This window comes from Oryctolagus cuniculus, chromosome 18, assembly GCF_964237555.1.
Source record: "Oryctolagus cuniculus chromosome 18, mOryCun1.1, whole genome shotgun sequence".
NCBI classification, from domain to species: Eukaryota; Metazoa; Chordata; class Mammalia; order Lagomorpha; family Leporidae; genus Oryctolagus; species Oryctolagus cuniculus.
Genome location: NC_091449.1, coordinates 38,816,237 through 38,843,012, shown reverse-complemented (window position 1 = coordinate 38,843,012; position 26,776 = coordinate 38,816,237). Strand labels below are relative to the sequence as shown.

Sequence of the window (26,776 nt, the reverse complement as noted above, 5' to 3'; positions counted from 1 at the left end):
TGGACCGACGGGGGCGCACAGAGGCGCTTGAGCTGCTGTTCCAAGAAGGCAGACCAACAGCTGTGAGGAACCTGGCCCAAAAAAGGGAAGCGACTGTGGCGGGGGCTCCATTGCAGCCGGAGGAAGTCAGGGGCTTGTCTGGACCTACACAGATGGCAGAGGGGGGAGGGGCGCAGGAGCGGACCTGCCCAGAGTGAAAGGACAGGGAACAATCTGTCAGCAGGCAAGTGGCCAGGATGACAATCTGAGGCTGGAGCCTAAGACGGCTGCTCCCCCAAACTTACCCATCGCAGAATCTCCCAACCCTCCTGGACAGATGGGTGGTCTTGAGTTAAGTCTCTGAACCCCTCCGAGGAACGGCAGATTACCCCCTACACCATAGGGTTGTCGCGAGGAGTAAATAAACTAACACATGCACAGTGTAGAAAAGCACTCGACACGGCACCTTTTAATTCTCCTAACAGAGAACCTCAATAATATAATAATATTGTAGTCAGGATGGAAGCTTCCAGTCGGGGCTGGCAGACCATGCAGAAAGGCTGTCACTCAAGAACTTGAGCCGGTGGGCAGGCCAGCAGGAGAGAGAAGGCGATTGGGGACCCCACCAAAGTCACCTCCAGAGAGACGTGTCCATTCCTCACTCCTGTCTCCACCAGCCTCACCAGAAGGGGCCTGAGGCAACAGGCTATGCAACCTCAGAGCTGGCAGGGGTCTCTGAAAACCAACCACCCCCAGGCCTGGAGCAGCCCCTGCAGGATTTCCGTACGGGAGGGGATCAGGAGTGGGTAGTCTGGGAGGAAGGTGCAGGTGCTCACCCGCTCAGAGTGGCTGTTTACAAAGCAAGCACACTGTTTCTCCCCTGGGTGTGTCTATTGCGGGTGGCTGGGGCACGGCGGGGATGTGTTGCTGATGAAGGTTCTGGAGTACGTGGCTCCTCCTCTAGGTCATCCTTTGCCCTTGACCTAGACCCTGTCACCTAATAGCTGTAGGATCCTGAGCAAATCACTTCTCTCTGGGTCTCGCTAAGGCTCAGCTCGTACCCACCTCTTTCGGTGGCTGTACTGGCGGTGGCTGTTGTTAGCAGCAGCAGCGTAAGAACTGGTGTTGTGGAGGAAGAAACTGAGTCAGAGAGAAAGCAGAACTTGGGCAGTCACAGAACTGCTGCTGTCTTAGGGCTCCAGGGCTCGCTCAATCGTAAGGGACAAAGGGACTCGGGCCAACACACCTGCACCTGTGGCTCCCTTGCTAGTTAGCTTGGCAGCTCTGACCTTCTAGCAAGCATCACTTGTGTCCTGCAGGAAGCAGAGTCGGACGTTGTAAGTTTCTTCTTTGTGGGGCTATGGCAGCTCTTGGCTAACACGGATGCAAACACTGCCACTCAGCTGGTGTCTTTATTCACACCTGTTGACATTTCCCACAGGGAACGGTTGAAGGGACAGTGGGGAGGGCGGAGCAGGGAGCCATGACTGGATTTTCCTCCATCCAGTGGAGGCAGCGACTGGGCAGAGTGAACAAGGGAGCTTCGCTAGGCGGGCTGCGCTGCACCGTGCAGTGACTTCAGATGACCTGAGTCCTTGTGTCAGGAAATGCAGTTTCCAAGTGGAAAAATAAACAACAAAGTGCATACAAAGCAAACTGCTAACGCAAGGGAGGCTCTAAGGCAGCCAGCAGTGAGAAGCCAGGTGTCTGGGGTGGCCACCTGGCCGTGCCCTTATCCCACTGCCCCATGCCAGGCTGTCGGGCCACCAGTGCCCTGCTGAGATAGTCCCTGTTGGCTCCGAGGGTGCCGTGAGCCACCGAAGGATGTGGAGGGAGATGAGTCTCAAGTGTGGCAGCACCAGGGCAGCCCAAGGCAGGGCCGCATTGTAAAACCAAAGTATCTCTTTGGGGGTGGCTCTGAGGGTTGACGGGATTGGAGGGGAAGGGGCACCGGGGAGGAAAACAGCCAGCACCTTTCCTTGGGCACAGGGTAGAGCCGCTCTCTGGAATCTTAGATTATCAGGTGGGGGTGAGAAGGCTGATTAACTACGGAAGTGCAGGTGCGGCGGCCAGGCCCCCGGGCCCGGCTCAGCAGCCCAGCCAGTCCGTCTTGATGCTTCCAACCTTCACGCTCTTCAGACTTTGGTTCTCGAGCTTCAGGTAATAAGTGCCCTTGAAGAAGTAGCTGTGACCTGAACACAGAAAGGAGAGAGTCTGTGACCACCCCATACCGACAAAGGGGAGGGGGCACAGAAGGTTCTAGAATGTCTGTCTGGTGTAAGCAAGAAGCCTTTAAACCGGAAGAGACCCTTCCAGGGTTCGAGGAAAGGAAATGGTGTGGAAGGAAGGCCTCTCGGTCCCTGCGTGCGCACCTCTAACTGGGAGCTAACTTAGCGCTGGTATTGACTGTAATGACAGCGGCCTCCGGTCACACCGGCATCAGAGTAAACACTTTCCATGTCCCAGAGATGGCAAACCAGAAGGCTGCCGGCCCTCCGGGGCCCACAGATGGCTTTTACTTGGTTCACACACTTTGTTTTGTCTTTTAATTCTGATTAAGCTGCCAATATGTAAACAGCTACAAAATCACATGAAACAAGGGTTTCTGGCTTCTTTTAAACATTAACTAGAGTATCTCACAACCCTGGGCCCCGATCCTTACAGGCCAGCAACTAGGAAACAGAGGCCCCCTGCAAATGAGCCATGCGCTCTCTGGGTCACCACAGATGCCACCACTCCCTACCGCCTGCTTTCCTCACTAGTGCTGCCCGCCCGGCCTGTGGAGGCTTTGCCATGTGCGACTCCCGACTCACATGGTCCCACTGACTTCTTTGAAAGCCCTGGTACCCAGATGTTTATCCTTGAACGTAATCCTTAACCTCGCACCTGACTGTGCATTGCTTTCTCTTGCACAGGTGAGATCTGGAGCCACGGGAGCTTTGGACTATGTGCGTGCCCTATGGCAGGGCCTCAGAAAACCTTTGTGGCATTGAGCTGACATCTCTTGTAAACAGCTGAACTCGACTCATTTCCAGGGCCCTGGAGAGCTCACAGAGGCCTCCTTGGGAACACGGTTTCCGACTGCCCCTCCCAGCCTTGTTGACACTGGATGCGCTTCGTTCACCAAGGGATCAGGGAGCACCAGTCGGGTGGGGGATTCCTGGCACGTGATCAGGATAGAGTGGCTTGCATAGCACAGTGCATCCTTCTGCTAACGGGTGCCCTCCGGCAAAAAGCAAAGGAGCCAGGATCAGACCCAGCATGGAGTGAGGGCACGGGCCCATGCTCCCCGCCCCCTTGTCAGGGCCCCTCCCCTCCCGGCCCTGGCTCCAGGCCCTGCAGCTGTGAGGGGCCCTGCTGCCCAGGAGCCCGGCAGAGGGAGCAGAGGTCGGGGGTCTGGAATCCTGCCCAGCACTGGCTGAAGGGCTTGGTTTGTTTCCCCGGGCCGCGGCATGGCTGCCCTGCACAATGAGGGCGTGTGTGCTTGCGAGGGGCTGTGGCCAGGCTCGGCGCAGGGGTCCTAGAGAGCAGGGAGGGGCTTGGCTGCTTACCGCTGCCCTGCAGGTCCACCACAGCATCCAGGTGATCGGGGATGGCGTTCCAGGCATCTGCGATGAGCCGAGGGAAGCCGGGGTCCATCTTCTTCTTCACCTCATTGTATCTGTAACAAACCGGACATGCTGAGCCAGCCAGGCCTCTCCGTGGGCCAGGCGGCCCCCACCTCAGTCCTTCAGGGAGGCAGCCAGCGGTCACGGGAGGACAGGGAGTCAGACCTGGATCTGAATCCCAACTCCACTTACTGATGTCATGACTTTGGACGATGCCATAAAAACAATGTTAACACAGCTTTTAACACTGACCACACACTGGCTGGTGTGTCAGTCACTGTCCATACACCTTCTCACTCAATCCTGTCAACAGTCTAATGACAGTTACCACTGTCATCCTCATCTCACAGACCAGAGACTTACAAAGCACTCCCGGCTTCTAAGTGGTAGTCCAAGCCAGACCTGTCTGGCTCCAGGGCTGTAAGTTGCTCTTGAAACCTCAATTGTACCAGCTGTAAAATGGGATTGTATTTAATATAACGCATGTAAAATAGGGTCTAGCCTGTGTGTGGTCTTTAAGAAGCATTTGGGAAATGCTAGTTTCCTTCCCAACTCTGACCCCTGCTGTATTCTGAGGAGCCCTGGATCAGGAGCCCCAAGGCCGGGGACCTGCTCCACGGGTCTTGGACTCCGTCACTTAGATCTCTTAGATCTAATACTGCTCCTTCATCTATCAAGCAGAGCCGACAGTCACGTCCTGGGAGACGACCGCGCTCGCAGAGTGAGGTTACAGTGCGGGAGGTGGCTGTGAGCCCAAAGCCTATGTGTCACAGGGCGTCGCAGCTGCAGCTGTCAGGGTGCACAGCCACTCGGGGCCCCACCTTCAATGCCGGTGAATACCTGGGGCACCCGCTGGCAGCTTCTTCTCCTTGGCCAGCTCTGCCTCTGTCTTTTCGACTTTCTGAAAAACGTTTTTAATGAATGCTGCTGTCATTTTGATTTCTGCACCACTCCACTTAAACTCAATGGACTCACTGTTCTGCAAATACTTAACGAGCGCCCAGTGTGGACCTGCCAAGTTCAAGTTTCCGAGGCGCTGATTTTCTGGACAGATCTGTGTTTGAATTCCATCTTGGTGGCTCCGAGCCTTCCTCGACAGTGCTGCTAGCTGGCTCTCTGCTTCTCTACGGAAGCCTCACTTCTCCACGGAGTCTCACACCAGCCTCCCCTTCCATAGGCTCCTTCCACTGGGGTTCTATGCCTCTGCCCATCACCCCCAAGAACTGCCAGAGAGACCTTCCTGAACGCCGGCTGCATCACAAGACTGTTTCTTGCAAAACCTAACATACTTCCTCGTGACCTGTGTTACCAAAGCCAAGTTCCCCAGCTCAGTGTCCACGCCCCCTCCCCCGACCTCTCGGTCCAGCCCCTACAGTCAGGATGGCTCAGATACAGGCGCCTCACATTGGAACTCATTCCCATGTCTTTCTCATTCTGCTCCCACAAGGTGGAGAGTACAAGAATCAACCCCTCTGGGGCTAGGGTTTGGCACGATGGTTGACATACTGCAGGGGGCACAGGCATCCCACATCACAGCACCAGTTCAAGTCCTGTTTCTGCTTCTGGTTCCAACTTCCTGCTCTTCACACCCTGGGAGGCAGCAAGTGCACTGCCACCCACGTGGGAGAACCCGGATGAAGTGCCAGGCTCCCGGCTTTGGCCTGGCCCACCCCTGGCTGCTGTAGGCATTTTGGGGGAGTGAACCAGTGGATGGAAGATCTGCCTTTGTCTCTCTGCCTTTCAAACAAATAAGTAAAAACGAAAACTAAAGAACCAACCCCACTTTTTGGCTGGAGAAACTGAGGTTCATGAACTGAGGTTCATGAACTAATTTGCTTCCAACATCTTTACGTCCAGGAGGAACTCAGCAGTGCAACATCATAGAGCTGGCTCTGCAGGAGCCACGACCTTCACTCTCCTCCTTCCCCATCATCCCCTGGTCAGAGCCCCACTCGCTGACGCACTGTTTTGAACAGGTTCCCTGTAACGCTTGGGACTTGTCTGCAGCTGCAGGAGACGCAGGGTGGGGCAGGTGTCAGGAACACACACACGTGGGTCCCAGCTTCCGCACAGCCGTATCTCGCTGCCACTCGAGCCTCAACTGCAACACTTGGAAAACGGGGCTAACAACCTGCCACTCTACGTGAGCAATGCAGGGGGCTTGCACAGGCTCAGGCCCACGACTGCCCGCATCAGTTCCCGCCTTCACTGTTTCAGTGTCGTTCCTTCACAGTTCCCCAGCAGCCAGCCAAGCGCCTGGTGGACAGCGCACACAGAAGGCATATTTGTGGGTTGAGTGGAATCTGAGCTCTCCCTGGCACGCTGGCGGTAGCGGCTCACCATCTCTCTCCATACCACGACAGTGTCTCAAGCTCATAAACCCGCTCTCCTTGGGGGAGAGAGTCGTCTGCTGTGGCAGCCCTGCCCAGGGCCCGAGCCAGGCCCCTGCATCGTCCTGCCTCTTCTAAGGGAGTCTCTTGGAGCGTCCTGTGTAGGGGAGGCTGTCCCTCCTGGACCCTGCCTTGAAGACGAGGGTTTCTCGCTAACAAGGACTGAGAAGGACCTAACCGCCCAGAAACCCAGCGAGGCGCCGCCCGAGCTGGTGTGTGCCTGAGTGTGTCCCTGTATGTGTGCTTGTGCTTGTGCGTGTGTGTACTGCACTCACGTCCACACACGGACTCGTCTCTCCTGCACGTCTGCATCTGCAGAGCGCATGGCGAGAGCAGGACTGTGAACGTCTTTCTGACAGCGAGGTTCAAAGACGCCAGGGCTCTCCCAATCCGAGTGCCTGTCGCCAGCCATGTGAGACTGTGAGACTGGGGGGTTCGGGCCTGCCACCCTGAGTTGCCACTCGCAGTCCCCGCCTGTGCTGGGGAGGAGGCAAGCAGAGGGCCCTGTCTGTGGTTTCCTGGCTGACTGTTTGCTTTCTCGAGATAGCAATCAGCTGAGCTAGCCTAGAGCCTTAGCAAGAGGTCTGGAATTCCACCCTGCCACTGGCAGGCCCGGGACAGAAGCAGCGCCTGACTTCAGGGCAGCTGCTGGCGGGGGCGGGGAGCCGAGCGAAGGCGGAGAGGAGAGAGGCCTTGGGAAGGAAGCGAGCTTTTTCCAGGAGGGGCAGACAAAGGCATCAGGGCAGGGCGTGCCCTGTTAGTTACAGTTCTGGGTAGGGAGCAGACGCAGAGGCAGCCACTGAAGGAACTCAGGGCCACTATGAGGAAGGGGAGGGAAAGACCCCAAACGGTTTGTGCACCAATCTCTCCTTCCTTGTGACAGACAACCCGGCAGGTACAGGGAAGGGGGCACTGCATTGGAAGACCCGGCCGAATCCAGGCTCTGTGCCAACACCTGTATCTATAAATAACTTAGAATGAGTTATTTTAATTAAAGTTGCAGTGAATTATTAAAATATGCGATTTGATTTCTCTGGACCTTGGTTTCCTCACATGGACAGTGGGAAGAATTATGACCCAGCTTCTATGTGTGGGACGCCTCCTACAGATCGGGCCTGGACATTGCACCCCTAGGCACCTTGCCTCTGACCTTGGCCTCTTGGAACTGGACTCTTGCTTTTCGGTGACCTGGAGCACAGGGCCACCTGCACCTGCCAGTCTGTGTCCACAGCGACTGAGCCTGCGCAGGTGGACCAGAGGATGCCTACTGCTGCTTTGGGTACTGGCTCCTGTCTTTTTTTTTTTTTGGCTCCTATCTTTGCATTTCACCCTCTGCCACCCCTGCCTCCTCTACTCCATCTCTTGAGACCCCCGTTACCCCAGATACAGTGCACGTGAAGACGGGCTTGTTCTCTGAGAGCCAGAATAACAGGGTTCAGATCCCAGCCTGTCACTACATGGCTGTGTCACTTTACGCTAGTTACTCAACCTTTCTGAACCCAAGTTTCTACATCTTAAAAACTGGGATAATAACAATCACGCCCATCTCCTAGAGCCCCGGGACTAGCTTCTGACTCATGAAGTCAGTCCTGGCAATTATTTTTATTTCTCTCTTTCTCAAGGAGTCACCCCAAAATGTGAACGTGGGCCAGATGGATATGGCTCGATCAAAAGACTTCTGAGAAGGGGGAGGGGTTGCAAGCACAACCATACAGCAGCAGTGGCTACCAGGCAGGGCCATGCTCCGGTGACTTTCTGCAGCCCCGGCAGGTTGGTGACCAGAGAGGGGGCCTCCGTGGCCCACCAACCTCTGAACCCGACCCTGGAGACCTGGCAGCTGCACCCTTGTCCTCACCTCCAGAACTTGTCTCCAGCAAAGATGTACGTCTTCTTGTTCTTGCTCCAGTTGAAGGCTGCGTCTACTCGCTGGACATCCGGGGGCAGCCCGAGGCTGGTCAGAGGCTTGGGGTACCCTCGCTCCAGGGTGCTGGCTGAATACACCCAGTATTCATTGCCTGCAGTGGAGGCAAAGGATGCGTCGGTCGGTGGCTGCTGCTGAAATCCCCGCCCCAGCCTGTTCCCCACACACCCGCCACCGCCCCGACCTGTGCCGCCCAGAGGCCCTCCCTGGGGCCGTCCTCAGCAGGGCACGGCTCTCAGCTCCCATCCGGGTCTGGTATCCAGAATCAGGTCCCACACACAGTTGATCAGAGAGGGTGCCAAGCCAATGCGGGGAGATCCAGCCCGGGCAAACGCCACACCTGCCATGAGGAGGCGCCTTGGCCTCATCTGCAGAGTGTCCTGTGAGCCAGCAGCTGCCCGCCCAGGACCCTGGATCACCGCGGTGGGGGGGGGGGGATGGAAGCTGCCTGGGACACTAAGCACCGCAGCCCAGGCTGAGCCTCCAGCGGCTTGAGGAAGCCCCCCGTACCCCACCTCAGACCACCTGGGGACCCCCTCGGTGCCCCCTCATAGTCCACACTGCAGTCCCTGCTGACAGCCTGGCTGGCTGTCACCCCAAGGTGCCTGTGAGCCACAGCAGGGCACAGCCCAGCACATGGTAGGCGCTCAAACACCAGCTATGTACCCTGCCTCGATGCCTTCCCACTTCCGGAGACTCATTCGACTCTCACTTACCTAATATTTTGCTTTCAATGAGTTCCTTTTGAAATCTTCTAGAAGGAAACTTATTTTTAAATATTTCTCTTGATTGTCTACCTCTCATTTACTGAATGATAAATTTCCTCCCTGGTGTGAAATGACCATGCAGTCGTAACTAACTACCTCGCATAAAACAAGTTTCTGTTAAATACAAATGAAAATAGGGGCTGGTGTTATGGTGCAAAGGGCTAAGTTGCCACCTACAACACCAGCATCCTGTATCAGAGCGCCGGCTTGCGTCCTGACTGTTCCACTTCTGATCCAGCTCCCTGTCCAACGTGCCTGGAGAGGCAGCAGAAGATGGCCCAGGTCCTTGGGCCCCTGCCACCCACGTGGGAGACCCGGATGGAGCTCTGGAGTCTGGCTTTAGCTCAGACCAGCCTTGGTTCATTGAGGCCATGTTGGGAGCACGCCAGCAGATAGAAGATCTCTCTCTCTCTCTCTCTCTCTCTCTCTGTCAGCTACCTTTTAAATACATAAAGAATTTTTTTAAATTTTCAAAAATAAAAATCAGTTTTAAAATTTCTCACTTAAGCTTGCTGCCTGTCAGAGACTGCAGCACTAACCAGGTGCAAGGGACGCGTGCACACGCATGACACTGATTTCGTTTCCCTTCTGGGACAGGACTCGGAAGGGCTGACGGAGGACTAACAAGAAGCCGAGGTTTGTACTGATGCCGGGTGTCAGAACCAGTCTCCCCGGTGACGCCCATGTTTGGGGGGCTGGGATCAGAGAATGGATGTGCCAAGAGGGAGCGCCCCCAGGGGCACGGGGCACGTGGTCTGAGGCGGGGTGGGGAGCCCCGGTGCGCCGTGGGACCCTCCCCACACACCTGCAAAGAACACGGCCTTCTCCTCCTGGGGGGCCTCGTACACAGCGTCGATCTTCTCCGGGAGCTCAGGCCAGAAGGTGGCCACCAGCAGGGGTCCCATGGGCTTGTCACCCGGTGTCACCGTCCGCCAAATGAACCTGGGGCCAGACAGGGAGGTCGGAAGCCACGCCTTGCGTCACTCTGCAGCTCTAATCGCACACGCCCCTGAAGCCCACCCCAAACCATCCCAACGAGTGGAAATGAAATAAATCAAACCAAATCCAGTGGTAATTCCACAATGGGAGGGGAGGGGACATCGAATGGGGGTTGGAGAACGAGCAGAGTCCCCTCTACACCTGTCAGGCTGAGAAGGGACCCCCTTTTGCTCTCCTCCCCGCCTCCTCCAGGAAGACTTCCCTGACTACCTCTGTCCATACCCAGGCTTCTCGAAATCATCAATACTAAGTGCATGGAACAGCAAGGTTTGTTTGTATTTCCCCTCCTGTTCAATTAGAAGCCAACTCAGGCAGGAAACAGGGCCCCTAAGGTATTTCCTGAATTGAAATGGAATAGACAGATGCACTCTGGCAAGAGTAAGAGCGATTACTTATTTATTGATTGATTGATTGATTGATTTTTTGACAGGCAGAGTGGACAGTGAGAGAGAGACACAGGGAGAAAGGTCTTCCTGTTGCCGTTGGTTCACCCTCCAATGGCCGGCTCACCACGCTGATCCGATGGCAGGAGCCAGGTACTTACCCTGGTCTCCCATGCGGGTGCAGGGCCCAAGCACTTGGGCCATCCTCCACTGCACTCCTGGACCACAGCAGAGAGCTGGCCTGGAAGAGGGGCAACCGAGACAGAATCCGGCGCCCCAACTGGGACTAGAACCCGGTGTGCCGGCGCCACAAGGCAGAGGATTAGCCTACTGAGCCGCGGCGCCGGCCAAGAGTGATTACTTCTTGAGGCTGAGCACTTTCTGTGCCTTGTAATTTAATCTCACAGAGAATCCGTGCACTCTCAGTCTCTCTCCAGCATCGACTCCCGTTTCCTGGCGGCCTTCCTTCCACAGAGCCCCAACTCTTGCTCCATCCCTCCCCTCCCCAACCCCCACCCCGTGAGCCCAATCCCCGTCCTAGGAGTAGACCCCAATCAGTCCAAGCCACTGGTGCTCCAAGTGTGGTCCCCAAGCCAGCAGCATCAGCACCGCCTGCAGACTGGTTAAAAAGGCCGATTACAGGCTGGCGCCGCGGCTCAATAGGCTAATCCTCCGCCTTGCGGCGCCAGCACACCGGGTTCTAGTCCCGGTTGAGGCGCCGGATTCTGTCCTGGTTGCCCCTCTTCCAGGCCAGCTCTCTGCTGTGGCCAGGGAGTGCAGTGGAGGATGGCCCAGGTCCTTGGGCCCTGCACCCACATGGCAGACCAGGAGAAGCACCTGGCTCCTGCCATCGGATCAGCGTGGTGCGCCGGCCACAGCAGCCATTGGAGGGTGAACCAATGGCAAAAGGAAGACATTTCTCCCTGTCTCTCTCTCTCACTATCCACTCTGCCTGTCAAAAAAAAATAAAAATAAAAATAAAAAGAAAGAAAGAAAGGCCGATTACTGAGTTCAACCTGGGGTCTACAGCTCAGCCTCTCTGAGCTCAGGGCCCCAAATCTGTGCTTTAATGAGCCTTCCAAATGATTCTAACACAGGAGAAAGTCTGAGAACTACTGCTTTGAGCCAATCGGAGCTTAGAATTCTCTGGTACCTGTTAACTGATTGAGCAGTTGCCATACGATTCCAGTTGGCATGATGAGATTGGAGCCAGCCTGGTGCATCACATCTGGGGAGCTGGGCAGGGGCAGAGGCTCCTCCCTCTCCCTCTCCCCCTCCCTCTCCTCCCACACCCCTCTCTGCGGGATGTGAACAGGGAAGCCTGTAGCCCCGGTTATCATCGGCAGCCATCGTGTGACCAAGAGGGGATCCGGTTTTGCAATGAAACCGATGCCAAGGCAAGATATGAAGTCACAAAGCCTCCTGTGCCCCTGGAAAGGGCCTTTCCTCCAGACTTTGTACCCTGCAAGAGCGACTTCTCTCCACCTTTTAAGCTGCTCGCGTTTTCTCTCGCTGCTTGCAGTGACACACTCTGGTACGGGAAACTGTCAAGATCTCCCTTTGGGCAAAGGAAGCTGACAGAGGCTAAGGCATTGCCAGGATTCCAATCCAGACCTGACTGCAACGTCCAGGTTGAATCATCCCGTGGCACTGTCCTTGTCCCGCCACAGCCTAACACCAAGTTGTGCACACCATCAGTGCTGAAATATTTACAGATTCCTCCGATGAGTGCATTAAACATTCATCAAAATCCCTTTGAAAGAAGTTGTGATATGGCAGGTGCCCGTTCTAGCTCCCCGCCTCACAGATCCGTGCACGTGGTCAAGGCTTCCTTCGTGGGAAGTGCTCCAGGCTAAACAGACTCCTGGGCAGTGGGGCCCCAGCTTACTTCTTCCTCATCTCCATATCAGGGCTGCGGGGCAGACTGACAGCTGTTATTACACAGCTTGATTTGAGCATTCCAGGCCCGATGGAACCTCACTTTTCCCGCGTTTTGACTCTCACCTCCCTCTGCACCCCTGCCATCACCCCATTGGCCAGCAGACCCCGTGAAGGGCAGGGCACCTGCACTCCACACCTGGAGCGGAGGAGGCCCCTCCCAAGTCCGTGGACTATCCTCCAGCCTCCCAGGCTCTGCGACCCTCCCCCTGGAAGCCATGAACATTGGTGTCGCGAAGGCTTTCTCTGCACCCTCCCAACCTGTCACTCCCACTACTGTACATGTGTGTGGGAGGCTTGCTTCCCCACTAACGGACCCACCCGAATGCTGGGAAGCCCTCCTGGCCTGGGATGTGGCCACATAAGCCTTTTGCCAATGCCTCTGTGCTCACTTTGCTTGCATTCTGCATGGATGACTGCCAGTTTCCTCTGCCTCTGCTTCCCATACCACACTGGTGATGGGCACCGGGATCATTGGGGGAATTTGCAAAATGCAGATTCCTGGGACTCACACCCCAGGGATTCCAGCCACAGGGCCCTGACCTGGGGACAGAAGCCAACACCTTTATCACTCACATTTGACTTGGCCCATGCACCTGCCTTTGAGAACACTGTTCTAGACATTAAGTCGCCTCTCTAGCCCCAGCACGCCATCCTCCCTCCCACAGCTCCACAGCTCGTAAAGGCCTTGGCAGAGGGGACACCAAATAATTATCGGTTGATAATATAATGTGAGTACACTGACTCAGCGCCAGGCACGATTCCAAGTACTAAGCTTGTCTAATCCTCAGAGCCCTATGAGATAGCTGGAACACTGGCCCCATTTTATAGTTGAAGAAACCCAGATACAAAGAAAAAAAAGGTACGTCATTAACTTGTCTATGATCAAGCAAGTGAAATATTCTAACTCAGATGGCCTGGCTCCAGGACCAGCTTCTCAAACGCTACACTCCATCATCGGATGGCTGGATGACCAGTAGACGGATGAGTAAGCAGATGGACGATGGCAGGATGACCTGATGGACCCTTTAATGCAGTCCTGGACACTGCCTGCCATTCCCCAGGGGCCTAGGGCAGTGGGAGGAGTCTCAACTCTTGGTCAGCTGAGAAGAAACCTCTATCTATAGCATGCGAGATACTGTGTCCCTCTGTCCTGTGGTCACTCGCTCCCCGTACGTGCAGCAATCTGGCCCTGCGAGGTTAAGGCCGTTCCAGGAGAAGGCCTGTGGTAGACTGGATTATGATTCCCAATGCTCCCTTGCACGGCTACTTTGGAATTGTGCATCCATGCTTGTGGCCATGCGATTTTGCCAGGGCCACCCTTAAAGCAGGTCCTGGGCTAGGCTGTGTGATTGGCTTCAGTCCATGGAATATGCTCAGACGTGATGTGAGCGAAGGCTTTCAATGCGCTTGTGTGCTTGGATTTGGCTTCTCGCACCCTGTAATTTACCACAAGTAGCTGCTAACTCACCTCGGGAGAACGGACAGCGTGCAAAGCACACCTGACTCTGAACTGTGGCTGGAAGCAAGACCCCTGGTAAATCCACAGACCACAGGGGAGCTAAAGAAATGCCTGGGCAGCGAGCCACCGAGATCGGTAGCTTGGTGGCACAACACTGTCCACTAGCGGTCATTCTGCGGGGCCTCCAGTTGGGGGGCGGGGCAGGGAGACGAGAACAGTGGTACAGGAAGCTCCCGCACTCACCGGTCCTTGAAGAAGAAGATCTCCCCACGGATCTGAGCGATGCCATCGAAGACGATGTCCTGTGTGCAGATCTCAGGAGTGACAGGTCCCAGCGTAGGCGTGGGGCCGGTGCCAGCGTCCGTGCCAGCGTCGGGAGAGGCCCCTGGGGGAGGACACCTGGCCGTAGGCTCTCCCCAGCTCCAGCACTTCTCCCCACCAGAGTGAGCCCCCAGGGCTGCCCACCCAAGCCTGCTAAGGGTCATCGCCTTCTGGCCTTAGTGCGAGCCCCGCAGAAATAAAGGTGTCTGTGCTTGGAGAGAGGAGAGTGAACAGAAACCAGAACTCTCCGTGGACCTCCGCTGGGTCAGTCCTCACTCCAGCCCCGAGAGCTGGTTGCCATATGATTCCCACTTCACAGGTGAGGAAGCTGAGCCCCAGAGAAGTTGAGTCTCTTGCCCAAGGAGTCACACCCAAAGCTCTGTTCTCATGCCCACAGGGGGCCACTCGTGCGCCCAGCATGACGGCCGGCGATTTCTCAAGGGTCAGTTCCTGCACTCCCCTGCCGCCCAGCCACATGAGGACACGGACTCAGAGGGGTGAGCATCTGCTCGCTGTCTTGCAGCTGCTGAGCAGGAAGGGGCAGCACTTGAGCCCAGCGCCTCTTCCTCCAGCTCCTGGGTTCTTTCTCAAAGCCCGCGAGCCTCAAACGTCATTGGTCTGGCACAACCTGCCCCGTGTTGGCCTGGCCCGGGGACCACCAGGGTCTTTTTATATATTGCATCTATTTCTTAATGGGCTGCCATTTTAAACTTTAGCCTTACTGCAAGTGCAAGGAACAGAGTTCCCTGGTTTCAAGTATGACATTTCTATGACACGGTAAAAGCACATTTTGAAAACTAGAAACTTTCTCCCCTGCATCATTCAGGTTACTCCCCAGGCTGGAAAACTGTGCCCTGACCTTAAGCAACTCTCCTGGATTCCAGACATCGTGACCTTGGGTCAAGATCATCACCTTCCTGGGCTCTCAGCGGCAGCTTTGGCCAAGCAGCCCCCTGGAGCACTGCCCCGACGCTCCAGGAGCGAGGTCCCCCTCCACCACCCATCCTTGGCTGCAGCAGTCCCGCCCGGACAGATGGGACCTCACTGCTTCCCACGCTCGGGGCCGCCCTCCCAGGCCCTGCTCAGGGGCCTCAAGCTGAACTTTACCGTAGAGCTCTTGAATGCCCTTGATGTCGTCCTGTGACAGGCGGAAGTTCTTCGTGTAGGTGTAAATGGGCGCCATCAGGGCCCCGGGGTCCTGGGAGTGCTCCAGCCCCATGGCGTGGCCAAACTCATGGGCTGCCACGAGGAACAGGCTGTAACCTGGGGGGCGCAGCAGGGGTGGGAGGGGGAGGGAAGAGACACTGGAGTCAGGAACTGGTTCTGGCAAAAGAGACTTCCGGGGACAGCTCTGCCACGGGGTCTAGACGTTTCCTTCTCCCAAGAATTCTGGGATAGCAGATGCAGCCTGCTGCTTTCCGGTGCAATCATCCAGAGACCCCTGGCCCCTTCCCAGCGTGCGCTTCTCACATGCTACAGAGAAGAGGACGAGCAGACCGGCAACCCCCACACTGAAGGCCCCCCTCTTGGCGTCTCTCTGTGAAGACTGGGGGCCGGGACTGCTGCACGGGGTCTGCCAAGAAGAGGCTGGGAGAGTGGAGAGAGGCCGCCCCCGCGGCTCTGCCGAGTCCGTCCCTGGGCAAGCCGTCAAAGCTCTCCCAGATGGAGCGGCCGCCTCTCAGCTGCGGGCTCAGCCAGTGCTCAAAGCCCGTGTCACATCCTCTTGTGGGTGGGGTTGTGGCCGCTGCAAAAGGTTAAGTTCAGATCTTCACCCTGGCTGCGTGTGAATCTGAGCTTATTTGGAAACCGGGCCTCTGCAGATGTGAGGAAGAAGGAAATTCGGAGGAGGTGCTCCTGGAGTACAGAGCACCCTATACTGAGGCCAGCACAGCCAGCGTCCTTACAGGGAGAGGGAAGAGACAGAGAGGGGGCGGGCCATGCAAGGACAGGGACAGACGTGAGGGGAGCAGCTTTCAGAGGGCACATGCCCCCCCGGCACCTTGATGTTAGACTTGTAGCCTCTTGTTTCAAGTGACCGATTTGTGGCATTGCGTCATGGCAGCCCCAGGCGACTGATACTGAACCCAGGGGAGCCGAAACCAGTCAGTGCTGGCTCGTCCACTCTGGGAGAGAAGGCCGCAGTGGAGCAGGTGAAATTATCATCCGTCCTAGCGTGTCATTTTGCAAGGGATAAGACAAACTCCTCTGGCCCACCTCTGCCGCTTGCCAAGTTCCAGCAATAAATAAATGCCACTAACATGATAAGGACCAAAGGCTGACAGACCCTGGACCAGCCCTCTCCCCCCAGGCCATCACGGACCATCAGACAGCTTTGCCCCCAGTGACCCTGGGCCCCGCAGGCTGGAGTGCACCAGTGGCCCAAGCACTCTGCCCCCAGGACTGATGGCCCCCTAGGATCATGGGCTGTCTCTGGCCGCTCTATACTGCAGCCCGAGTCCTGGAGGGCAGAGAGTTGTCCCTGCGTCCTCAGCACCCGTCACTGATAAGGACCTTAGCAAAGGATGGTGCTGATGAGGCAGGGAGGGCCACAGGAGTCTCCGGACTGGGGTGGGGGGGCAGGCCTTGGGCCACGCCCCCTTCCCTCTTCTCTGCTGCCCACCCAGTCCCTTGCAGGCTATCTCTTTATTTCAGTGGAGCTGTCTCTCGGGAGCCAGCACCACCCAGAGGCAGGGCCGGCTGTGCTGGAGCTCAGGCGTCTATGGGTAGCAGCAGCCATGCCTGGCAGGGGTGGAGGCGGAAGCGGGCGCAGGCACGGATGCCTTATCTTGGAGGCTGGGTCTCTGCTGAGATGGGCGGGGCCTAAGCAGGAAACCTATCTCTGCCCAAGTTGGGGGACGAGGGAAGGTGGTGCCTGCTTGAAACGGGACCCCAGGGAGGTCTCCAGCTCTGGCGAGCATTTCTGCCCGGTGGACAGGGCCTCATACCTTGGTCAGGGCAGAAGCCCCACTTGCGGTCATCGTCGTAGTTGGTTGAGGTCGCGCACCACATCTTGCCATCACTGCGGCCGGCGCTGGTACAGCTCTCATACTTGTTGCCCAGGAAGGTGAAGGGGAAGACACAGGGGGCGCCTTCCGAGTTCCCGCCAATAGTAGACATGGCTGTGGGGAGAGGGACACGGGGGAGGGGGCAGAAGGGTCTGAGGCCACCGCCAGGAAGCAGTGACCAAGCTACACCCAGCACTCGCTCCACCCCGGGCACTGCACCAAGTGCTTCACTCATATCCCACCCCTTCAACACCCAGTAACCCTGTGCAGGGGACAGCGACGTAACCCCATGTCCTGCATAGGGGGGACGGAGAGATGAGGATGCCTACTGGGCAGGCACCTGTGGGAAGGGTCACACCCAGGCGGGTCCCAGAGCTTCCATCACCAGCTTCCCATGGGCGGGGCAGAGGGGCCAGAGGTCAAGGAGGCGGTGCCAGGCTGATGGTGGCAACACCCTGCCCTAGATGGTGCACCTCCCCCCAGCCCAGGCAGGGTCCCGCAGAGACCAGTCTCTGTATCGGCTTCATAAAGCAGGTGCTCAGCAAATACTGGAAGAGAGGGTGGAGGGAGCGGGAGTGCTGAATGGCAAACAGAGCAGAACGCGGCAATACGGGCTGGGAAAGAGGGAGAGGACAGCCCTGGTCAGGAGGCCACAGAGCTGACATCTTGGTGTCACCTGACTTCTAACGCCCAATGTGTGTTCTGAGTTTGGCCAACGCCAGCCCAGCTCCAGGCATTCTGCCCAGCACCACTGTCACGGGAAGGGAGCCCGGCGGCGGAGGGGGGCATTCGTGTGCAGGGCCAGGCAGCAGCACCCACCAGTCTCGGGGCAGAAGCCATACTTCTTGTCGCGGTCGTAGTCCTCGGTGGTGCCGCACCAGCGGTAGCCGTCGGTGCGGCCTTCCGTGGTGCAGCTGCTGTAGGATGTGCCTTGGAAGCGGAACGGGAACTTGCAGGGCTGCCCATCGGCGTTGCCACCCATGGTGAACAGGGCTGGGTGTGGGGAGACAGGGGGAAGACGCTGTTGAGAGGGAGACGCCTGCGCGGCACAGGGCTGGCCAGCCGCCCACCTGCAGCTTCACACCCGTGAAGTCGAAGGTTAAGATATAAGAAGTCTCCGAACACTTCACGGAAAAGATATGAGAAAACTAAGTGTGGATTTCAAACATTTCTGCTCCAAGATAAACTCACCTTTTAGTTCCATTTTTCCGTGAACTTTTTGACGTGCTCTTGTATTACAACCGTCTCTACTCTTCGATAAAGAGCTACTCCTTGGAGCTCCTGCCTCCCTGGCCAGCCCAGTCCATGGACACCAGCCATGAACTGGTTAACACTTGGTACCCAAGAGACCTCCGGTTCCTGCCCCAGTCCCAAGGGCCCTGTCCATTCTGCCTGCTCGACACCTATACCGTGTGGACTGCTGAATACACTGCCTGTGGTGGGCAGGACACAAGGGTTCCTTCCCATTTCATGGACAAAGACACTGAGGCTTTGGTTCTAGGAGGCGGCTGTGGTCCCATAATTGTAAGACTTGGATGAGGATCATAACTAAAAATGATAAACCAATGGCAATCTCTCCCTCAATCCCTCTCTTATCACCCACATAAACACTCACACACTCACACATACACACATTTACACATACACACACTCACACGTACACACATACACATACATGCATACACATATTCACACATATTCACACATACACACTCACACATACACACATTTACACATACACACACATTCACACATACACACACATACATACACTTATTCACACATACACATTCACACACACACATTCACACACACATTCATACATACACACGTTCACACACATTCAAACATACACATGTTCACACACACATACACACATACACATACACACGTTCACACACACATTCACACACACATTCACACATACACATGCTCACACACATTCATACATACACATTCACACATACACACGTACACACACATACACACATTCACACACGTACACACATACACATTCACACATACATGCACACATACACACATTCACACACACATCTACACACATACACACATTCACACAAATACATTCACACATATACACACGTTCACACACACATACACACATTCGCAGATACACATTCACACACACACGCACACATACACATACACACACATTAGCACACACACACATGAATACACACACACAGAGCTTCCCCTCCTTTCCGTCCTGAAACCCTGGGTGGCCCTGCTGCAGTCCCTGTGGGAGGCAGAGGGTGAGAGGAGAAGAGAGGGAGGGGGAGGTGATCTCCGGCCATCTTTAATCTATAATCCAGGATGCTATTCTAACCTCACCAAGATGGGGGCCAGGACCTGAGAGCTGACGAAGAGAGAGGGATTCGTCGTCTGGACTTGTCTGTCTTGGGTCCTCCTGCTCCCCCATCCCCTCATCCACCCCAAAGCTACAAAATGGTGTGTCTTTGCAACTGCCAACTAGCAAAACCACAAGTGCGTAACAAGGACCATCTGTGCACCACAGCGCCAGAGGTGACCTCACCAGCCCCCGTTAACTCCACCATGGCCAGAATGCAGCCCAGTCCCTGGCCTCTGGGGCCCCCATCTGACTGAGCCCTTCTGCATCCAAGAAACCTTGTCCTGCAATGTCAGAAACAGTGGGCCCTGGAGAAGAGGCAGAACTGAGTTCAGACACCAGGGTGGTCTCAGAGTGGGGGAAAGGCAGTGTTCACTTGGCCCGAGGCCAGCCCTCTACCTCTGTTCTCCCCTCAGTTGTATTTCTACCACCAGGGAGCCCCTCTCTCCTCTTGGACCACCCCCAGCAAGGATTGCCAGAATCAGACGCTGACTCAGCAGTCAGGAGGGCCTGAGTCACGAGAAACTCTGCCCCACGACGCAGACACGTGCATGCTGTGCGTACTTGTACCTGGCTAAAGACCAAGCCGATGGCTTATGTCCAAGACAGGGAGAAACCCTTCCCAAACTTATGAAACACAGCTGTTAGACCTTCTACTGAAAAGACACTCTGTTGCAAGCAGAGGGGCTGGCTCATGGAAGGGTTAAGGGCACCTGAATCCCTACTGGGAAATGCAAGATACAGAAAATGCTTTTATTTAAAACTTTCTGACTTACTAATGGTCAATGGCTTGAACTCTTACCTAATACGAAATTTAGTTTTTGTAATAAAAGCATAAGCAGGAAGACAATTAACAGCTATGTTTCTTTCCTTCCTTTAAGATGTTTGGTGTTTAGTTCAGGGTCAAAAAGAGATTCACAAACATGTGCAATTATCACCCAAAATACGAAGAGTCTTTATAAAGGCTCAACTGTCTGTAAGATGAGAAAGAAGGTAACACTTAGAAACAGTGTTAGATTTACTCCTATTTTCCCCGAATTTCCTGGGCTTTTGATCTAAATTCATCAAATATGATGACTAGATTAAGAAGTTACACATACTTTTTATGATTTGTGATTATGAAGTATGTCAAGGATATTTTTCAAAAGATTGAGTATGCATAATACAATTATTACTACTTTTTAAAACTTTTGCCCTTATATGGCTTCAAAATCTTTAAAAATTTTAATTCTCAAACACTGACACACACACACACAAAAATACTAAGTGAAGCCAAATGCCTGTGTGGACAGAGATGCAGACACAAGTGTGATAGAGTGAAGGGACAGAAAGACAGCTGGAGAGAAGCAGATGGCACGGTCCTGCTTCTCTCTCACACATACACACTCACACAAGCACTCATGAGCAGAGTTGGCATCAGGACCAGGGAAGGAGCGACGGCTGACACTGGTTGGAATGCCCACGCCAGGTTGGATACCAGGATGGTATGAGTCCCACCTCCCCCTCCCATTTCAAGGTTTTCCATCCATCACCAAGTTTCTCCTCATGCCCTTGAGCCCTCAATCTTCAGAGTGGTTCTAGAGAACCACTAGCCATTTTAATAGTTCTCAATTTAATTCTAATATAGGTTATAAAAAAATAATCACCACTTCAAACCTGTGGCTTCACAAATAGTTCTGCTAATGGTGATACATTTTAAAAATTGAATTGATTTAATAAAACTATTACATAAATAGTAGTTCTGGTGAGAGAGACAGGGATGGCTCACTTCAGGGCTATGGAGCCTTAATACGGGAAATCGAGCCACTGGTTGACTGACAGTGCCAGTCCTGGTGAGAGTAGAGCCAGGGGTATAGTGGGAAACTCAACAAGGCTTGAGGCCTGTGTAGAAAGCCTGGGGCCAGGGCAGATGCTCACCTTCATGGGGGCAGAAGCCGTACTTGCCATCCTTCTCAAAGTTGTAGGTGGTGGAGCACCAGAGGAAGCCATCGCTGCGACCGGTGTCTGTGCAGCTGGTGTACTCCTTGCCATTGAACAGGAAGGGGAACTTGCAGTACTCCCCATCGGCATTGCCATACTTCACACGGACCACTGGGGGCGACACACGGGGTGAGGGTTGGATGCTCCAGACCTTTCTCTGGACACTGGGATTCTGACTCACTGAGGTGCCTGACCTCCCTGCCCTCCCATCTCCAGGATCCCACCGATGTAGACAGAGGTGCTCAGCACTGTCAGAGAAGCCATAGTCCTTGTTGCTAGGTGACAGGGAGACTTGCAGGGGACCGGAGAGGAGGTCTGGGGCATGTGGAGGTCCCTTTCTTACCTTGACCTTCTCCCAGGGTCCACAGCTCATCATCATCAAAGTGGGAATCTCCCCCAACACCAGTGCCCGGAGCAAAGGCATGAGCCAGGAGCCCGTCCTTGCCGTCAAACGGGTATCCGTCTCCATGCTCTGCAATACACATTGGCTCTCAGCGCCCACACCTCCCTTTGGTGTGGAGCCCTTTAGTGCACGTAGAACATGTCCCCTTCCCCTGTACCCTGGGTTTACCCACAACAGGAAACAAAACAGGAAGTCAGGAGAGATTTGTTGACCTGGGTGTTATCAAACCATGGTCTACAATACCCTTTGAAATCCACAGGGCACCTGGTGTGCATCCCACCTTCACCCACTGTCTACACCACCATCAATGACCCCACCCATGCCCCCATGGTGCCATATGGTGTCCTTGCCACTTCCCCTCATTGTCCCTTGAGTTTACACTGGCTCCTCGCCTGGCAGCATTGCCCTCCTAACCATACCCCTACCTTCACATCATACGATCCCCAAGATCCGTAACACCAAATCCCTGTGCCTATTTTGTGACCAAGAGGTCCACACTGCCTACTCCCACGTCCACCTTATTCTCTGTGCCATGTCCTTGACCTTCCTTAATCCACCACTCGGTGTCACACACGAGCTCCCTCCATCTCCATGCCGTTGCCAGTGTGCACACCACCAAGCCACCGCCAAGCCTTCACCCCGAGTTCTAGTCCCCTGGGTCTCGGTCTACACTGTCCCATGGTCTGCTCTGTTCTGGAAGCTACAGCTCCTCAGGATGCACCACCAGCATCCAGCAGAATTTCTTGCGATGGCAGCCATAGTGTCTATGCACCAGCCTCTTGTGGCTAGCGTGACCAAGAGACTGAGTCTTCGTGTTTGCTACAAAGCATGCCTGTGTTTCAACAGTCATATTACCTATTGGCTAGCGGGCTGGACAAGACAGTGGACTGCTGACCTCAGGTCTGCACTGCTTCCAGGTTACCGCATGCCACATCCTTGCCCTCACATCCAGTCTCTGCAGCATGTTGGTCTGCCCCATCCACACCAGCTCCAGTGTCTACATCTCCCACTCTCCAAGCTAAGCTGCCTCTAGATGCCTCTCTAATCTACATGCTAACCCCCATACCAGCCCCTTGTCCGCCTACCCCAGCGGCCAAAGTTGATCATGATGTCAGCTTCTCCATCGTGGATTCGAGAAAACCGCAGCGGGGTCACGTTACTCCAGACTTGGAAGGCGCGCGCGAAGGCATCATCCACTGTTTCTGGGTCGAGGTCAGGCGTGTAGCCGATGATCCTGGAGGTGGCAGAAATGCATGTTGGCGTGTGTGCATATGTGCAAGTGTGTGCACAAGTGTGCATGCGTGTGTAGGCACATGAGGGTGCACAAGTGTGTGAATGCAAATGTGTGCATGTATGTGTGTGCATGTGTGTAAGTGTGTGTGTGTGTATGCATATTGAGCAGAGTTCACTGACACAACAGCCCTCCCACAGGGTCTTGAGTTCCAGACCAGCCAACAGGTGCAGGTCCTGTCTCAGGAGATTTATCTCCCACTTCAGGCTGGGGGAACAGGGACATAAATAGTGCATTATGGGACACACAGCCGGAACCTCATCCTTGGAATCTAGCACCAGCTGTACAGAGCAGAGCTCTCAGCCTAATTAGCAACCAATTAAAACCACTCTATAAAATAAAACATCAATTAGCAAGCCACCATCAAGTTCCCTCTGCCTGTGCCAGCCACCCAGTGACAGGCATTTATAACACTCTTGCTGTGTACCGAAGGCTACAGAAACCCTTTCCATCCATGTTCTCCCCAACCCTATGAGGAACGGCTCTGTGAGCCCCATTTTGGGGACTGCAAAGTCGACACTCAGATCACAGAGAAGTGAGAGCCCAATGCCCTGTGGCGTTCAAATGTGATATCCAAGTCCAGGTCTCACTCCGTTGGCTGAGAACTCTGCTTGAAACTTCCCCAGGTGTCAAGCTCCCCACAGGTCCCTCACAGAGCCCCCAAGACGACTGTGTGTCCCTGAGCCCCCCGGCCCTGGCTGCCCCAGCCCTGCCCTGGCACCTGTATGTGATCTGATTCTTGTCCCACTTGGGCTTGCGGGGGAAGAAGTTATAGTTGGCCACATCCGGGTTGCCGCAGCGCGGCTTCCGCATGGTCTCGATGGTGCTCTGGTCCAGTTCACCTGTCTGGGGCAGCCCGAAGAACTTCTGCATCTTCTTGAGGGTGTCCTTCAGCACGAACAGGTTGCAACTGTCCTTGGGACAGCCGTAGAAGGTGTTCAGGTATTGCTGGAAGAAACAAGCACCCCAGGGCAAGGAGTTATGTTAGGATAGTTCAGCAGTGACCGTGGCAGGGAGCACCCACCCTCGGGGGACAGACAGGACCTAATCCAGGGCTCTCAGAGCTCTGGGGGCAGTCCTCAGTTCTCAGACCAGCTCCTCACCCACTAGCTGAAGAACAGCTCTAGAGGGCACAGCTAAGACCTGGCATTGCTGGGCGCTCATGACGGGCCCTGGCATCCGCGTTGTGAACTCACTCAATGCTCACAGCAACTCCATACTGTAGACCCTTCCTCTACCTCCACCATCTCATTTACTCACCTAACAGAGACTTAGGGACATGTCCCTCCTTTCTCAGAAAAAAGGAAAAAGATTTATTTTTATTTATTTGAAAGACACAGTAATGGAAGGGGGGGGGGAGAGAAAGAGAGAGAGGGAGAGAGAGATCTTCCATCCACTGATTCACTCCCCAAATGGTCACATTGGCTGAGCCTGGGCCAGGCCAAAGCCAGGAGCCCAGAACTCCATCCCAGGCTCCCACATGGGTGGCAGGAGCCCAAGCATTTGGGCCATCTTTCACAGCTTTCCCAGGTGCATTAGCAGGGAGCTGGATCAGAAGTGGAGCAGCTGGGACTTCAATTAGTGCTCTGACATGGGACGCCAGGGTCGAAGCTTAACCCTCTATGCTACAATGCTGGCCCCTGTTTCTTATAAAGAGATCAAGGGCCATGTGCATGGATGGGCTCTGGTAGCAGACAGAACTGGGTTCAAATCCTGGAATGCCATTGCCAAAAAGAAAACAGTCTTGTCTTTCAGGGATCTGCCCAGACGGAGGCCACAACCAGAGCCTGTGGAGGTTCAGGGACCCTCCAACTCACTGCTTAATTCAATGCATCCTTTTTTAAAAGGACTTATTTATTTATTTGAAAATCACAGTTACTGAGAGCAAGGGAAAGACACAGAAAGATCTTCCATCCACTGGTTCACTCCCCAGACAGACAGAATGTCTGGGGCTGAGCCAGGCTGCAGCCAGGAGCCAAGAGCTTTATCCAGGTCTCCCATGTGGGTGCAGGCTTCTGCTGCTTTTCCCAGGCCATTAGCAGGGAGTTGGATGGGAAGTGGAGCAGTCAGGACACAAACCGGCGCCCGTATGGGATGTCAGCATTGCAGGCGGCGGCTTTACCTGCTTTGCCACAGTGCCAGCTCTTCTGCGAATGCTTTTTGACACCTATCACATGCCAAGTTCTGTGCTACAGTTGGGAATAAACTGATGTACTAGACAGAACTTTCTAGACTCTGTGGTTCAAATCCCAAGGCAGGGGATCTGATGGTCGGAGATCAATGCAAAAGTTACTGTGGTAAGTGCTGTACTGGAGTGGCAAAAGGAGCCAGGAGGTCTGATGACAATGGCCCTGATCTTACTGGGCGTGGTCAGGAGGGCACAACAATGACTTAATTGTAATAGTGGCTAGTGCTTATTGAGGCCCAACCACAGTCCAGCAGTGGAGACGGCCTCTCCTGTGCCTGCAGATGAGGAAACTGAGATTACCAGGCCAGTTGGTCCCTACACAACCTGAAGCCAGGGGGTCTTAATTCCACGCCCCCTCCCCAAGCAATGCCTCGGGCAATATGGACACCTAGACTGCAGAGGGTGACTCCAGCAGCTACATCCACTCCAGCTTACAGCCGCTTAAAAAAAAAATGTAGCTCCCTAAGGAAGTCCCCCAGTCCATCCACCCAGAGGAGGGTGCAGTTGCTGGGGGAGCAGGGAAGGGCTGGTGTCACACCCCCATCCCGAAGGAAGCAGTTTCCATGGCGACAAGAGGACACCGGTCTCCTGTGAGGCACAGATTGGGAGGCGCAGGACGCACGGAAGGTAGGCTTTCAGCATGGCCGAGGCAGCAGGGACTCAGATACTCTGTCAGCTGGAGAGAACATCTCCAGGGGTCCGCGACCTGGGCTGCTCACAGGGACAAGGGCAATGCCTGGCCTCCCGGCTCCGCTTATGCAACGCGGTGGCCAGGGAGCCCCCGGAGCCAGGCGCGCGCGCTCGCAAAACAACTTCGGAGCCGCAGCTCGGGAGCCGGGCCAGGAGGGAGGGCTCGCTGGCCGCTCTCCGACCCGAGCGGGGCTCCATCCGCCCCCGCCCCACGCGCCGGGGCCTCTGGCGCCCGCCCCTCCCTCCGCCCGCCTGGTCAGGGCTCTCCGTCCTCCGACCCCTTGGAGCAGTTCGAGGAAACTTTCCGAGCCCCAGGCCTGGCCCCTTCTGGCCAAGGTGTCCGTGAAGCCTGGCGACAAAGATGCGCCCAAACGCCGGATTCCTGGCGGAGCGGTCCCCTCGAGCTGTCTGGCTAAGGCCCCTTTCCAGACGGGTGCCAGCCGCTCCCAGAAGCATGCCAAGCCCGTCTTTGGCTATCCTCACGTGTGCAAAAGTTTACCCGAACTGTCTGCCAAAGGCGCCCCTTTCCAAAAAAGGTCCCCGTTGGCAAAAGAAACACCTTTAGTTGCTTGTCGCAGGCCTACGGTGACGCTTGCGTCTCAAAGCCGATTAAAAGCCCGCCCCACCCCCCTCCCCGGCCACCCCCGCCCCAAACTACAAGACAAAGTCCCCCTTATTCGCAAAGCGAGCCCTTCACCGCCGTTTCTCGCCCCCATGCGTCCTGGCGGTTGCCAAGTCGCTGATCAAAGCCGCCCCAGGGTTTGCAAAACAGATCTCCGCAATCGCTTGCCAAGGACCCCCCAAGCTGCGTGCCGGCCCCTCCCCCACGCCGCGTGCCCAGTCCGGGGAGGGGGGGCGGGGGCGGCCCCCATCCTCCGTTTCGGAAAGTTCGACTCAACTTGGCTCCTCGAGGCCAGCGCCGCAACTCACCACCGCCAGCTCTTTGTCCGTTTTGGGGGCGACATCGCCGGGGAATTTGATGACGGGAGACGGCGGGGCGGTGGCGCGGCCCAGCAGGCAGCCCAGGACGCAGAGCGCCCGCAGGAAGCCGGCGAGCGCGCCCCGGGCCCCTAGCGCCTCCAT

General features: G+C 55.4%; 1 protein-coding gene across 1 annotated transcript; it reads right to left on the bottom strand.

The window, feature by feature from the left end:
• Nucleotides 1-1,379: 1,379 nt before the first annotated feature.
• MMP2 (matrix metallopeptidase 2) lies at nucleotides 1,380-26,776 on the bottom strand. Its single transcript, NM_001082209.1, is given in 13 exon segments — nucleotides 1,380-2,171; nucleotides 3,531-3,640; nucleotides 7,833-7,992; nucleotides 9,471-9,607; nucleotides 13,691-13,832; nucleotides 14,876-15,031; nucleotides 16,714-16,887; nucleotides 17,593-17,766; nucleotides 21,059-21,232; nucleotides 21,465-21,593; nucleotides 22,610-22,758; nucleotides 23,537-23,763; nucleotides 26,624-26,776. Coding segments are annotated over 13 exon segments (1,989 nt in total). The 3' UTR covers nucleotides 1,380-2,067.